The 16980-nt window shown below is 34.6% G+C and overlaps 1 protein-coding gene across 1 annotated transcript; it reads right to left on the reverse strand.

The window, feature by feature from the left end:
• Positions 1–1917: 1917 nt before the first annotated feature.
• Positions 1918–16846, reverse strand: LOC110096633 (ATP-dependent DNA helicase Q-like 3). Its single transcript, XM_020822671.2, has 11 exons — positions 15826–16846; positions 8203–8358; positions 8023–8119; positions 7322–7325; positions 7071–7220; positions 6880–6972; positions 6729–6794; positions 6495–6628; positions 2963–3051; positions 2049–2176; positions 1918–1926 (listed from the first exon to the last, which is right to left on the reverse strand). Exons 3-11 carry the CDS (start codon positions 8091–8093, stop codon positions 1918–1920), a joined length of 744 nt encoding a protein of 247 aa, XP_020678330.1. The 5' UTR covers positions 8094–8119; positions 8203–8358; positions 15826–16846.
• Positions 16847–16980: the final 134 nt, after the last annotated feature.

Below are 16980 nucleotides of genomic sequence, written 5' to 3' on the forward strand. Positions count from 1 at the left end.
TTCAAGTTTACCTTCAACTCCCTATCTAGTCTTATCAACAAGAAGAATATCATCAGCAAAAAGCATACACCAAGGTATATCCTCTTGCAAATGTTTCGTGAGAATATCCATGACTAAAGCAAAAAGATATGGGCTTAAGGTTGATCCTTGATGTAACCCAACCGAAATAGGGAAATACTTGGTCAAACCACCTTGTGTTTGAACACAAGTAATAGCTCCTGCATGCATATCTTTAATGATTTGAATATAAGCGTTATTAACTCTTTTCTTTTTAAGAACTCTCCATAGCACTTTTTTGGAACTTTATCATATGCTTTTTCTAAATCAATAAAAATCATATGTAGATCCTCCTTATTTTCTCTATATTTCTCCATCAAACCTCTTGATAAATGTATGGCTTCCATAGTTGACCTACCCGGCATGAATCCAAATTGATTTTGAGAAACATTAGGATTTACTTTCTTTATGAAGCAAGATAGTTCATTTTCCCCATATTCTCTACCCACAACGACACCAAATAAAAATATGATTTCTAGTTGATCCATCTCAGGCTTGAGATTGGATCGCATTTTCAAAAGATGAGTTGAAATAGGCTCAAGCCTCTTCGATGCGAAGTTTTGAGCCAGAATTTGCTTTTACACAATTATGAGTCCAACAAAAATCAAATAGAGAATAGATTTCAACATGTCTTTGAAATACCGTTCACTTATTTGAGCTGATGTAATGAAAAGATACTTGGACTCAACGTGTGGTTGACTGAAAGTGATGAAATGTTGCAATTACAGACATCACTTCATAACTGACTTGTAGAATTAGAAAAATTCAATGTAATTGAGCTTTTGACATAACTGAAGGATCCAACCCTTAGCTTCTTCAACCCCAACTTTCCAAAGCTCTAATTCAGTCTGAATAAAATTCCAATAAAAAAACGTAGCTTGCTAATCAGTTCTTTATGCTCTAGCTTACTCCCTAGTAAAAACAGTCCTATTTTTAATCAATTTTCAATCATTGGAGCACATCCGAGTTCGGTCTCTTTTAGATAAAATCCCGCATAGTTCCAATGGAGAGTTCCAGTGAACATTGTAACTTAGTTTAGTACTTGCTATCATTTCTAACCTGTTGAAACACATTAATATTCACTCCGAAGAAATGTACACATTCATTACACTTGCCTTCATTTCTTTTCTGCATAATAAGACAATCCTACATCACCAATTGCAAACTAAGACACCTCTAGCCTGACAGAATTTTTTTTCTTCTCCTGAAACAATTAAAGGTTATGTACTTTGTAACTTTGGAGAGCAAATTTTTAAGACTTATAATTAATCAAAAATAAAATTACAATATTTATAGTATGCTTGATATCTTTAGTCCTTACAATTTTAATTTCTACAACAACTTCTCAAAGAAAATAAGATACAAATTTAAAATTCAAATAAAAATGGATTTTCTAATATCTTTCAGAGAAACCATCCCAATACAATGAATGTATTCTTTTCCTCATAATCCAACCGGCACCTCTTTATATCCCATTCATCAGTTCTTTACTTTCCAAATACTTCACAAAGAAGGCAGCGAGCTGATATCGTCATGTTTTTTTGTTATTTATTAGGGAAAGATGGAAAATGTAAGGAACCTCAGCTCACGGTTTTGATGGCATACCATTTTAATATGTTTCACCGGTTAATGGAATCCATTATTTACACAACAATTTAAGGCTTTGTTTTGGACGACTTTCTTACTGTTTTTTGAAGCAGTTTTTTAGTAAAAAATTAAAACTTTTGTGCTAAAAAACTGTTTTAAGAAGTAAGAAAGCGGTCCCAAACGAAGCCTAAGTCACTCAGCACAACAACACAAGATAATATAAAATGTGCAATCGGCATGAATTTGATGAAGCTAAAAGCATGACTCATAGAATTAATCTTCCTTGAGAAAAGCAAGATATAAGCATTGCAGTATAATGACGTATACCTTCCCTATCAGAGATTTTCATCGAATTCAAATATTCTACTTAAAGAAAGATTGGAAGGAAGAAGTTAATAACAAACCTGCTTTTTTTGGCCTTTATTTTGATAATAACTTTCCTCTGCACGTTGTAAGGCCTCAAACTTCTCATCAAGAGTAGCTTTAGATGAAATCTTAGACTTTGCTGAACATTCTAGGACCAGTGCTTCATCTACAGTTTGGGCAAACTCGTAATAAGCAACTCCATCTAATAAGCTAGAAAATTAGAACAAATGCTACATCGAATGAGCTAGAAGATTAGAAGTAACTTCTACTGATTCAGATTGTAAGGAAAATAAATAAGCAACTCCATCTAACAAGCTTAACAATTACATCTCGAAAAACATTAGAGTCCTAAAGTTGAATAACAAGTAAAATTTTAAATCTTTCCATCTCGAAAAACATTTAGATGGAGGGCCTAAAGGAGTGCTTAAGTTGCCTCTAGTGAGCTTTAGAGATCATGGGTTCAAGTCATGTGAAAAAACTATTTGCAAGGTTAGGCTGTATGCATTAACTTTATCAATCTTCCGAAACCCCATATTAGAGAGAACTTCATATACTAGATACGCTATGTTCAACGGTGACTTCCTACCATAGAAAATAATGAATCTCAAAAGTTGATGCAGTAATTACTTAATAATGGAACCAAATTTATTTTGGTGCAGGATTCAAAACATGAACATCACCTTTTTGAGGTAAGGGATAATACCACCGGGCCACAGACCCAATGATGAAGAGATTCTTGATTTCATTTCATATCTAGTTTATCTTTATTGCACTAAATACCAAAGCCTTTTGACGATATCTGCACCAACGATTACATGGGGCATTTTCCCACCGCAAGTTATGATTAAATATACCACAGCCAAAAAAGGTATGGTGGTTTTGATAGATGCTTCCAAAAGAGTAATAAATGATTAACATTTTACATTATTTTGAGTCATAAACTAGGAAAGACCTTCAGATTCTGATATATCTTCATTAGAGTCCTCTTCCTCCTCTTGATTCCAATATTCACTCGCTGGATCTGATGCAGCCACAAACGATCTAGAGAAGAGACAATAAAATGAGCAAAAAATAGTTCCATTAAAATTGTTGGGAAAGACAAACAATATATAATTATGAGGGCAAATTTTACAGTAAGATACAGTCAAAGGAAAACTCAAACAAGAAAATAAGATCTAAACCAGTTAACAATTTTAAATTGTAAAACTAAATCTATTGCAATATTACTTATGATACCAAAAACTTACTCCTTAAAAAAGTCACGTATATTATGTCAAATCCAGGTACATAGGGTGAGTTCAGGTTGAAGGAAATGAAGGGACTGCAAATACATTTCACTTCACAAAAATTATCCCAATTTATATATCTATACAAGATATCTCAATAAAGAAGCAAATAATTATAAATCATGCATAAGTGATCTAATATAATCATTCCTAAATCAGCCAACTAAATATGGAAGGAGATCGGTGTGATCCAGGTGAGCCTCCCACGGATTCCCATCCTAGTCGTGAGATCAAAATGCCAAGGGACGGCTGGGATTTAACAGGCGAGCCTCCCACAGATTCTCATCCTAGCCATGAGATCAAAATGCCAAGGGACGACTAGGATTTAACACTCCACCTCAAGCTGGGGAATACATATATGTCATTCTCATCTTGATTATTAATCCTAGCAAGATAGAGTTATCGAGTCCCTTGGTAAGAATATCTATAAGCCGATCTTTTGATGAAACATGATCGATACATATAAGACCATTGTCTAATTTCTCCTTCATGAAATGTTTGTCCATTTATATTTTGTCCACAGCTTACATGTGAGTCTGCTTTGAATTTTGCATGAACTAGCTCGCCATGCTTACAACAAACACTATATTTGGTCTGGTGTGGGAAAGGTAGATTAATTTCCCCACAAGTCTATGGTAAGATCCTTTATCTAGATTTGGATCTTCTTTAGCTTCCCCCAATTTGAGATTTGGTTCTACTGGTGTTGGTGCCGGTTTACAAGCTAATTTATATGTTTTTTTAAGAAAATCATTAATGTATTTTTGTTGTGAAATGAAGATCCTATTGTTGGAATGGGCCACTTCAATTCCAAGGAAATATTTTAATCTACCAAGATCTTTAATCTCAAATCCCTTAGAAAGACATTTCTTTAAAATCACTCTCTCCTTTTCATCATTCTCAGTCAAGATGATATCATCCATATAAACTAATAGAATTATGACTTCCCCTGGATCTGAGTGCTTGAAGAATAATGTATGGTCCCCTTGGCTTTGTCGATAACCATTAAGTAACATAACTTTTGAGAATCTTCCAAACCAAGCTCTAGGTGACTATTTTAATCCATATAGAGTCTTTTTTAACCTGCACACTTTGTTACCCCCAAATTTCTCCTTGAATCATGGTGGAATCTCCATAAATATTTCTTCCTCCAAGTCCTCATGTAGGAATATATTTTTGACATCTAGTTGTTCCAGATGCCAATTGTAATTAGCTGCTAGTAAGAGCAAGATCCTTACGGTGTTTGTCTTGGCCACCGATGCAAAAGTTTCCAAGTAGACAATGTCGTACGTATAAGCATATCCTTTCGCCACCAGTCTTGCTTTATACCTTTTAAATGAACCATCAGCATTATATTTCATAGAGAACACCCATTTACAACAGACTGATTTTTTTCCTATAGGTAGGTCGGTGATCTCCCATGTATTGTTCTTCTACAAGGCCTCATCTTTCATGACACTTCTAATTTTCATTAGATAAGGCATCAGAAATATCATTAGGAATATGAATATCATTTAGTGTAATCATAAAATTTTTCTGTGAATATGAGAAGTTATGGAAGGATACAAAATTGGTTATATGGTACAAGGGTGATTTTTTAGTGAATTTGTGTTTACCTCAATTTCAAGATATGGTTGAGATTCTTGGATATGCTTTGGAACATGATTTGGATTCGTATGCCTGGAATACACTTGTCCAAATCTCATGTTATCCATAATAGCTTTGTCCTCACTTTCCCTGGCTTTGATTTTAGATTTTTGAGGTGGAGCTAGAAAATTAAGAGGGGCAAGCTTACTTTCGTCATCTTCCTCAATTTCTCTGATATCATTTGTAACAGCATAAACTCTTAAATATCGAGATATTGTCCTGTTTGGACTAATAGCCTCATGGTTTTGTCTTGTTGGTGTAACTTCCCATTAGGTCATCCATCCCAGTATTGCTCCAGGATGAGCATGCTTAACTGTGAATTTTCTTAATGAAATTCCAACCATCATACAAAAAGGTATATCGATGTTTAAGAGTTTAACTTTTTTTACATAAGAGATTTCAAAATCTCCCTCACTTAAGTAACTGATGTCCTCGTCAGTATCTTTATCCTAGAATCACCTACCATACATATAGGATTCTAGAGGTGACACCTACAAGTTGGTGACTCCCACCACATAGCACTTTGTCCCAAGAGGTGGCTCCCATGGTATAGCACTTTGTCATGTATGACACAGTTCTCATCTTCCGGTAGTATATTTCTTTGATACCATGTTAAATTTAGAGAATTGGAGAGGAAAAAAAAATAATTTTATTGCACAAAAATATCCATATGTATAGATCTATACAAGGTATCTTAATAAAGAAACAAATAATTATAAAATCTTGCATAATTGCTCTAATATAATCCTTCATATATCAGCCAACTAAATATGGAAGGAGATCAGCATGATCCAAGTGAGCCTCCTACGGATTCCCATCCTAGCCGTAGATCAAAATGCCAAGGGACGGCTGGGATTTAACAGGTGAGCCTCTCACGGATTCCCATCCTAGCCGTGAGATCAAAATGCCAAGGGACGGGTAGGATTTAACAATAATTAATAAGTAAATGGATTTATCTAGAAAATAGAAGCAAATGCATTTTGCCTTTGACAATTCTCTACTCAATCTTCGTGAAAATTGGGTGGAAAAATTTATTCCATCAAACTCATGTCTCCCCCCCCCCCCCCCCCCCCACTGCACCACTCTCAAGAAATAATAATTCAATTTATCATCAACCAAACATGAAATTAAAAAAAAAAATCACTTAAATTTTCTTCAACCAAACAAGCGGGTGAAAAATAATTTCAATAAACTTTATTTATCATTTTAATTTTTATTTCTTTTTTATTTCATCTCTTTCAATTCCTTCAAACCAAACAACACCATCATATAAGCAATGTTTTATCATTTTAGGGATTCGAACCATTGACCCTCATTTTAGAGATTAAAGGCAACATATGTTTATACCTTCATCACAGGATCCAACGGGATGAAAATTATATGGAGGAATTTTTAGATACATTTTGCTTAGTAAATGCACTGATGATAACTTGTGCCACGAAAATGGTAGAGCTTAAGAAGCAGAAAAAAAATATAATAAGCCTGTAGGAGTATGACCCAGAAAATTTGTTCGAAACAGTTCTCAACTTTCTGACTCTAAAAGCTAATAATTACCTTTGAAGGAAAACAGGAGTAAGTCCTCCCTTCCTGAAAATGTTACCATTACGTTTAAGGTCTGCCAAATTTGTTCCAAGTAGAGATGGATATTTACATGCATCACATGATTTTTGACAAAGTGACGCAGATACCTATTTTGATGATAGCATATGATTTACATAGTTAATTCATGGAAGGAGAGTATTATCTATAATTAAAATGCATGACATATTCACAAATGAACTTTACTACTTGTTCTCCAAAATTCTGAAGGATTTTTCTCCGCCGGCAGCCAGAACCTTCACAATAGTCCACCATCTACACATACCAAAGGCCTATCATTACCCCATTGTAACTTGCATATCTATATTATTTTTAAACATTAAATAAAATAAAGGTGAACCTGTTTGAAATCTGTAAGGGGCTTCTTCAAGAGCTCATCGGAGGAACTCAAAGAGGGTGATTTCTTTTTAATGCCATTACTCAAGATGAATTCCTAGCAGCACAAAATAAATATGAAAAGCAATGTCTTTACAACTGATGAGTGAAACACTAGACTAAGATATATGCAACTAGTTGGCATATCTATATTACCATTCTTTTATGGTCATCCAAGCCATAATACAACACGCTTCTTGAAGGTTGCTGATCACGGCCAGCTCTTCCAGATTCTTGATAGAAGGCTTCCATTGACTTCGGAATGTTAAAATGGCAAACAACTCGAACATCCTTTCTGTCAATACCCTGTAGTCACAGACAACATTCTACATCGAAAATCCTCAAACCAACAACAAGAATTTCTAGCCAGACCATGAGGAAGAGCCAAAACATGAAACAGTCCTTACCATCCTGCAATAGCAGCATAAAAAAAGTCATTTGTGCTAATTGAAATACATTTCATTGCATACTAAAGGATATACTGTAGTAGAAGAACTATTTCTTTTGTGACACAATAAATGCTTGCTTATGTTCATCAAGATAACAGCCTAAAGTTACACTAGTTGTGTGTTGAAGGTTATTCACTTCACGAATTAGATGAACAAATGATGGAACAAAATTTTTAAACAAATCTAAGGAATGAATAACATGATTGGTGGCCTCTATTCCTGAATCTATTCTTCAAATAGAAATAACAATCGATCATGACTTGCCAATATAAGCTCTGCCAAAGAAGGCATAAGGCTGCTTCTTACAAAATGAATTCATTCCGTAAGAAAAAAGATGTAGAAAAAGACATACCCAAAATGCTTCAACAAGCTAACACATGACACTTTGAAATATACACATCTCCAATCGTCTTCTTAGTTAACAACTAGTGAGCTCATACGTTTAAACCTACTTTGTGTACAGTTCAGCATACATTAATTAAGCAGCCTAAGTTTTAAATTGAAGTACTTGAACAAACATGCATTAGCTGATTCATGTAATGTCCTACATGAAAGCAGATTGGAGCTTTAACAAATTGCACATTGGAAGTTAAGACAAAGGATTCTCCAAATTTAATATATATATATATATATATATATTATCAAGGGGAGTAAAGTACCCAAATGCCACTGTTGCAACAACAACAAGTATTCTGGACGATAGCCAATCATCTAAAACAGTGCTTCTCATTTTACTATTCAGACCTGCATGATAAGCTAAAAGAAAAGGAAAACGACAGCATAACATCTCAACAAATACTGAGTTATAGTTAATATATAAAGCACCAATCCACACATACCAGCCGAAGAGATGCCATTCTTTGATAGGTGCAAAGACAAATCATCACAAGTAGAGCGCTCAAGGCAATAAACAATGGAGCAAACAACCTGACCACTAGACTTGAGTAGATTTGACAGATCAGTGTACACATCATCTAGAAGATCCTTGAACCTCACTGCATTGATTGAACATTCATCATTTAAGTTATATGCTTTGTACATAGGAATAGGAAAGCAACTAAGAAAAAGAGTCATGAAAGCACGCTTTTTAGTATTGGTAACACCCCATTATTAAAAAATAGAAACTTGGATAGGCCCAGCCCTCACGAACTAACCCAAACCGCTTCCCACACAAGAAGTCATGTAATGAATGGACTTTAAATCCCTAGATAGGATCAAGGGTGGGAGAGAGTGACCAAAGGTGGGTGAAGGGCAAGATCGTGAAAGAGATGAACAGGAACAAAAATGCAACAGTTGATTTAGTTGTTGGATTCCAATGACCATCAATGTTTTTATCTAGTACTAAGCAGAATTGACACCTAACCCTCTTACACTTTCTACTTCCTCTTCTTTCTCATGTGATATCAAGCATTCATCTTTAAGTCGTCGGAGTGAGGGTTCCTCCCTACAAATCATCCATTTTGGTTTCTCTAATCTAAATCATAGAAAACCCAATGTTATGAAGAAAGAGATTTAACATATTATTTTTTGAGTAAAATTAAATGTTGAGAGGAATTTTACAAGCTGAAAATTAAATTAAACTTATGTATTCGATTCAAATCCCTTGTAGACGAGTCAATATTCATAAGTAGATTGTATTGGGAATGGCTAAATGTGAAAAAGAACACTATGCTTAATATAAAACAATTAGGCACAATAGAGATCCATTTAATTTTGTATCTTTATTGAACTTTTGACTTGGATTCTTATGCTCAACGGTGCATTGAGCCAATGTGTTGAGAGTAGGAGAGCTTAGAGTAATTATTGGCATACAAGTCTCATATGGGTACATGACTCAATCATTGAGGAATACACATACCTTTTCTATTTAGGGGTGGTTCCCTTGACATTTACAAGTAGATTATAGATCAATATGCATAAGTAGATTATATTAGAAGTGGTTAAATGTGAAAAGGAATACAAAGGTTAATATAAAGCAATTAGTCACATTAGGAATCTACTTAATTCTATATCTTTAGTGAACTTTTGACTTGGATTCTTATAATCTAGAGTACATAAAGCCAATGTGTCAAGAGTAGGAGAGCTTAGTCATGATTGGCATACCATTCTCATACGAGTAGGTGAACTCTCGTTGTGGAATAGACATATCCTTCCTCTTTAGGGGTGCTCCTTTGACATTCATATAAAATATATTAATATTCTTCAATTGTATATGTTATTTTACAATCTCATCCTAACTCGCTAATGTTAAGAAGTTAATCTATAAAAGAGGGCTAGAAAAGAGTATATGAATCTTTTTTAAGATAGTAGAGGTCTGTCAATCACAATAAAGGTGCCTCAACTAATTCTTCTTGCTATAGTTAACTTCCTCTAGTTTTGAACTTGTTTCCCATTGTAGACAACAAATTCTCTTATGTTTGGATTTTTTTCTCCTAGGTAAAAAATAGTTGGCTATATTTTGTTTAGGGTAATCAACAAATGTGATGTTTCAACATTAGTGGGCAGCACGCATATTGTTGTTTACCTACTCTATATAGCAATAGATTCCCTATGTTCCATGTTAAATGTCACAAACAAACTTGGAATAAAAATAGGTAGCAATGGCAAGGGCCAACAGATGTAGCCATGGGTGTTGGGAACATCTGAAGGTAGTACCTTAAAAGCCACCGCAGTAGGAATGAATGAGTCACAAGAGAGGCTGTTGGTTTAGCAATGTTGGGTTGGCCAATAGCTAGGAGAGGATTTAATGGAGAAATTTGATTGATTCTATTCCATAAGAAAAGCCTATATTTAGGAAAACTATAGCAGGAATAAAATCAAATTGAACTTTATCATTTTCTAAACTAACTCCACAATATAAGCAAGACTGTTTGAATTTAAAAGCGAACTTATCTAAAGCAAATTCAAAATAATTCCTATCCAATACAATTTAAATTTGATTCAATTTAGTGCTGATTGACCATATTTGGATCATTGGATGGGCTTATCAATCCATTTTTGTTGTCCCTAAGAATTTTTAATCCAATGGTCCAAATTTTCTACCTCCCAATCTTAATCATCAAGCAACCAATGAGTGCTCTGCCTTGCAGACTCTTGTCGATTTGATCTTCAATAACAATAATATGATTTGAAAATTTCCAATATTAAAATTTTCATCAACAAATCAAATGGTCAAAATTTGAATGATCTTGATCTTTTTGATCTCTTCATAATATGATGTCAAAATCCCGAATAAGGACAATTTGATTAATAATCCTCTATATCTAACCCCCATAACTTTCACGTATAGTTTGTTAATTAATAATTGTCATCATTGCCTTAATTGGGAGTAGATTATAGTCGAGCATGTTCATAAATGTGTTTGAATTCTATTGGTTTCATTATTATGCATATTGTTGCATAGCCTTGGTACTCAAGTCTTTAATATCATTATAATATAATTCAATTCGTATGTTTATAATTTTGAGTTATGTTGATGGATCATGCACATGGATATTGGTAGTGTATCTTTGTTATTACACCACTCAAAATTTAAAGTATATATAATTACACTGATGTGCTTGATGGATATGATTGTAAACAATACCCTTGTAATTGATTTACAATTAGCTGGCCTGGCCGACAAATCTAATGTTCAATGTGACAACTCACTTGAAAGGAGGATAGACTCCATCAAGTTGGTGATGACCTTCCTTTAGATTCAACATATTATGAAAGACAAACATATACTATAAAACATTGCTAATAGAACAACCCTTAAGACATTTTTTTGCATATCCAAGTATGGTGTGGTTGGTCATTATTATTTTAGCATTTAATTCTATTGATGGTTTTTTATCACATGTTTATGGACTCTATTGCCAGAATACAATTTTTTAATAGTGGATCTATCTTGTAGCTTTTTTGTTAATTAAACTACAAGATATAATAGCCTTAACAATCATACTATAATGCTTCTTATTGATTATGACATATTATTGATCACATTATATGCCTAACTCATCATTTTTGCCTTAATAAGTAGGTTTTATCTATTGAGTTTGTTATGTAAAAATGCACCTATTGATTTTGAGATTTTCATGTTACCATCTAGGCTATCATAAGCAATGAGGTAGTAGGTTCATGTTTCTTGCACATGTGGAGATGATTAATGTTATAATATTATTAACTTGATTTAAAATAAGTTTATCTCTTGTCAAATGAATTATTATATAGTTAAATTTTATATTATTTTAAAAAGAAAAATTACATAGATGATATTATAAATTTTACGCTCTAATTATATCATGGTGGGTATTAGGTAATATGGTCAAGTTGTTATTTATTAGACTAACAATAAAATTAACAATTAACCAAATCCTATAGGATGTTGTCAACAACGTACTCCAAATGGGTGAATTAGTTGTGACAAAACAATATTAAAGCAAGCTATGCTCATAAAAGGTAGGTTTATTAGTGTATTTGTGCCTTTTATTTATAATAATTTCCTTAGAGGTGCACATGTCATGGGTTAATAAATTAGCCTAAGTGTGCATGTACATCTAGTTTTCAATGTGTACTCTATTCCTCCATAATTGTCATCATTGTCGTGATTAGAAGTAGATATCAGTTGAATACACTCAAGATTGAGTGTGAATTTTGTTGGCTTAATTATTATGTATATTACTCAATGTGTACTTTATTACTTCATAATTATAATGGAGCATGATATTTTTTGGTTTCATTATTGCATATATTATTGCATAGCTTTAGCATTCACGTCTCTGATATCATTATGGTGCAATTGAATCCATTTGTTTATCACTTTTGAATTATGTTAATAGATAATTCACTTTAATATATATATATATAAATAGTACCCTCTTGATTGTTTTACTACTAGTTAGCTTTCAGTAGACCTAACATTTAGAGTGATGACTCCCTTAAAAGAGTTTACAGACAGTTAATTTTGTGATGGCCTTTCTTTAAATTTAGTATACAATGAGAGATTGAGATATACAATATAATTGATGGAGAATTACTTGAGACATTTCTTTATTTATGTAAGGTGTCGATGTTTATCATTATTTTAATTTTTAATGGCATTGAATGTCCTTATCAGTTTTCACATGTTTATGAACTCTATCTATTATGCGATTACCATTGTTTAAAATTTGTTATTTCAAATAGTCCTTGCAAATCAAATTATTCTAATTGATATAGTAGTCATAATATTTCTTTGATAATATGTCTTATTAATATTCCATATTGTATGCCCTACCCCTTATCATTTACAATGCCTTGATGAGTAGATTTTTATCAACTAAGCATGTTCTTACTAATTCAAACCTACTAATTTGTGGTTTTCAAGCAGCTGGGAAACCTTGCGAAGTGAGTTAGTAGACTAATGCTGCTTGCTGTATGGAGGAGATTAAAAGTAATTAATTTGATTGAATAGAGATTTAGTGTTTACTTATATTATTTGACACAAGAGCTGAGCTGCTTAATCTTGTTAACTTCATGCCAGATTAATTCCATATGGTAGTTAGTATGGCTATATATGTGTCATGTTTCTTATGTTGGTTGTAACCTATTATGTTGCTACATTTATCTATAAATATATAGCTAATACTTGTAATAGGGGATGATTAAGAAGATTTGAGTTGAGTTTTGTTTCATTTATGTATCCTTAAGTGTATTCAGGTGGTGGTTTCTTTCCAAGGAGTTCTTGGAGTTGTGCTGGGCTACGATGACCGGATTGTCGATGAGGAGTTATAAAACTCCCTCCTATCCGGTGTCATTTGGTATTAGAGTCGGACACAAGCAATCTCCAAGCTTCGGGGTTTCATTCTTGGGTCTGTTATGCTTGCAGTGTCCAACAACTGACAACCCATTCCTCTCCCACTCCCAACAGCGATCACCACTCACACTCAAGAGGTCAGCAGTAGAGTTTTTCCTCCGTCAAAATCGTGTTTGGGTGGTTCATCCCAAGTAGATCATCATGCCAAAGGGCTAAACCGGTTCGCTTTCTCTTCCAGCTTCCAATCTATTCCTCTCATGCAGTTGGCGGTTTCTTTCTGCTTTCAGCAGTCAAGAACGCGATCCAGTAGCCAAAAAGGGTGATGTCTTCTTCCAGTAGGCTCTTCTTGTTTTTGTTTTCTGTATCTTGGACAAAGATCTAAGTGGTGGCCGATTTCCTCCTAGGAGGACTTCAAGACATAAGCCACAATAACTTTTAGCTGTTGGATTCCTGTTGCTATCTTCTCCAAACGATCACCTCCAAACATCCATAGCAAGTCAAGAAATGCAAAACAACAGCCAGCTTCTTTCATTGCTTAGCTATTCAAGTTTTGGATAGCAACTAACAAAGCCAGACAATTCAATGTTGTTTGATTTCTTAAAGGAAATACCAACTTCACCAGCAGTAGCAGAAGAAGATTTACCAGCAAATTTCTTTGAATTCATCCTTCTCCGGAAAACTGGCCAAAACTTGCTCAACGATCCCACTGTACTCGTCAACGCTTAAGCCTCCACTAGAAAGCATGGTAGTGCTGAATGCTGGTAACAGAGAGTGCCAGTCCTAATAGCTGTTGGAAAGTTCTCAAGGTGACACTCGACAATCAGAGAGAGGCTATCTCCGTATAGACTTCCAGACAAAGCAACTAGTAAATGGATATGTTGTTCTCAGAGTCCAAATGAATAATATAAATAAAATCAGCCACTATTCATCCACCTACGCTGATCCAACTAGCAGGCCCTAGCCTGTTGAAGACTAATTTCACATACACTAGTTGCAGCCCTCTTCTTTGATCGAGTCACTACATTGAATTATATGTCTGCTACTTATTTTAGCAAGAAGACCTTTTGTTCAAGCCAATAATAGTCTGACAAGATGCCTCATCGATGGACGTTGCAGCGACCACTTCAAGAAGTAGAAATTGAAGATATTTGACAAGAAATTACCCAACTCAAACAACGATTGCCAAGGCTTGAACGAAGGACATACTTGAGCTCCCTTGCCCGGGACTTTCATGGCATCCGACCACGGGGCAAATATGCTCCCATGATGGCTTCAAGATTTCTCATTCCAACTAAATCCATAAGAACCAATGACGATAAAGAGGGCATCTCAGATGATCAGATCTTTTCTACCTATGAAGACGTGTTTGAAGGGTCAACTCATCAGTCTTCCACCCCACCCTAGATCGAGTCCAATTTCGATCGATTTAAAGATCCATGGACGAAATCATCGTCTTTTTCTGTCTATGATAAGACTGTATGATGACGACATATTCAATGGAATTCTTGATCTTGATAAGCCCGCATATGATGATGACGAGAGAATGGTGGATGCCCAGCTGGAGTTATTCATGCATATCGCTCCTGATAAGGCAACGAATGCGCTCTCCATTATTGATAATGAAATTGGTATGACCAAACTAGAACATGGCAAACACCTTGGTAGCTTCGCGCATTCCGACAAAAAGTTCATGAAGGCGCTCGTTGTGGATGCTGATATTTGCATGGTTGATCCATTTGGTGTTGAGTTCAATTCAATTCTTGAATAGTGTCGTTTGAAGGTGCTAATAAAGACACATTCTAAGTTTGTCAGCTATCCCATTTGTCATTGACTCCAGCTTATGTTGAAGTCTCTCCTAGACGGGGAGAATGACACCAGGTAGACCTATCCAGACGGTTTAGCCAACTGAACCCGCCTCCTTATTGGGGCCAACTGGACATCTTACTATGAGCCTGAAGTTCCTCCTACCCCGGTAGAATGACACCAGAGCTAAACTGCTTAATCTTGTTAACATCAGGCCAGATAAATTCCATATGGTAGTTATTATAGCTATATATGTGTTATATTTTTTATGTTGGTTGTAGTCTATTATGTTGCTACATTTATCTACAAATATATAGCTAATACTTGTAATAGAGGATGATTAAGAAGGTTTGAGTTGAGTTTTGTTTCATTTCTATATCCTGAATTATATTCAGGTGGTGGTTTCTTTCCAAGGAGTTCTTGAAGTTGTGATGGGCTACGATCACCGGATCATCGACGAGTTGTAAAACCCCCTCCTATCCGGTGTCATTATTACAATTGGTAGGTTCCATATTATTTTTGATAGATAAATTACTTGCATGGGATTTTATATGTTCTGATAATATTTCAATAGAAACACATTATTGTGATAGGTTATTATTTATTGGATAGACTAAAAATTTATCATTTTCACCCAATCTAGTTGGGATGCCATTAACATCTTCCAGGTTCAATGGGCGTGTTGTGATAATTGATCCATTAACAAATCTGCTACTCGTGCAAAATTCAAAATCTATTAACAAATCTGCTACACTGCAAAATACAAAGATTCAACAAACACAAGGATTATCTATCTCAGAGTGGTTGAAACATTCCTTTGCAAAATGGTTTCTATATGGGGAAGTCATTGAGTGCGGAAAAATATATTTAATGTCATTACCTTCATAATATATATTAGGACGGTTGAATGACGTCCTAAGAATCAATGGATTCCTCAGCTGCAATGACTTGACGACATCCTCTTGAACCCTAATTTATGATATCCTTTCATTAATTTATGATATACAATACCTCAAAAGTTAGGCAATATGACAATTGGAAAGCAAAAGAAAATCCTGATAGAAACAATAGGGATTCATCCAATGTGAAATTTATATTCCAAATAAAACGGCCACCCTGAATAAAAAAATTCAACACAAGCAGTTATGCTTAGCAATAGATGTGACATTATGTAGAAACACATCACTACCCAGATATTGTTGCTAAGATATAAGTTCGCTTGCTTATATGTCCTAGATTTCCACTAAACTTCCTTGCACACAAATTTGGAAAATAATCTCACATTTTTTTCCTGCCATTTATATGTACATTAAAAATGATGATGTCAAATGTTATTAATTCCACCGTGCCTCTAAATGTGTACTACTGATATGACTAGACCTATTCCCAAGGAGAATCTCATATGACTAGACCTTCTATTCCCAAGGAGAATCTCATATGGTTTCCCAAGTACTCTATCACCTTGCTTTCCCATTGCCGGTGAGCAGTAGACAATAGAGGTTTGACATACCTAAATCTCAAAGGGTGCTTGGGATTTCTCTAACCACTTGCACAATCAAAATTCAGGGCAGCAAACCACATTCAGGTTGATCAGTATTGGGACAAAAAGATGTTTCTTTTGTTTGGGTTTTAGTAACCCATCCTTTAATCATGATGCTTAACTGTCATATGTGCTGGAAAACGTATCAGTGAGCTATGCTGAGAACACACGTTGGAGCCATTGTCCATATTCCAAACAGAGTGATGAGGACATCGTCAGCGATTTCAGCACGTGTACCATCGGAGACGCTGGAGATCGACGGTCACGATCAGGAGTTTTATTTTGAGTCTTTTTATGTAATAGTTTATTTTATTTTTCAGTTTTTCCATTTTTGCCCTTATGGGTATTTGGTTGCTATTGTATCCCAAGGGGCATTTTAATCTTTTATTTTCTTTGTCATTTTGAGGCCTATATATATGGCCATTTTCTTATGTAGGAGGATGATGATTATTGAATGCAAATTTTTGCTCTTGTGTTCTCTTTGTGAGTTCCCTC

Source organism: Dendrobium catenatum, unplaced genomic scaffold, assembly GCF_001605985.2.
Source record: "Dendrobium catenatum unplaced genomic scaffold, ASM160598v2 fragScaff_scaffold_1066, whole genome shotgun sequence".
In the NCBI taxonomy this organism is placed as follows: Eukaryota; Viridiplantae; Streptophyta; class Magnoliopsida; order Asparagales; family Orchidaceae; genus Dendrobium; species Dendrobium catenatum.

Excerpts from the sequence above, each read along its gene's own strand:
- LOC110096633 (XM_020822671.2), bottom strand. The coding sequence starts at position 8,093 with ATGAGAAGCACTGTTTTAGATGATTGGCTATCGTCCAGAATACTTGTT. Across the intron at positions 3,052-6,494 it reads ACTCCTGTTTTCCTTCAAAG|ATCGTTTGTGGCTGCATCAG; the intron begins GTAATTATTAGC and ends TCTCTTCTCTAG. Across the intron at positions 2,177-2,962 it reads AGATATATCAGAATCTGAAG|ATGAAGCACTGGTCCTAGAA; the intron begins GTCTTTCCTAGT and ends CCCAAACTGTAG.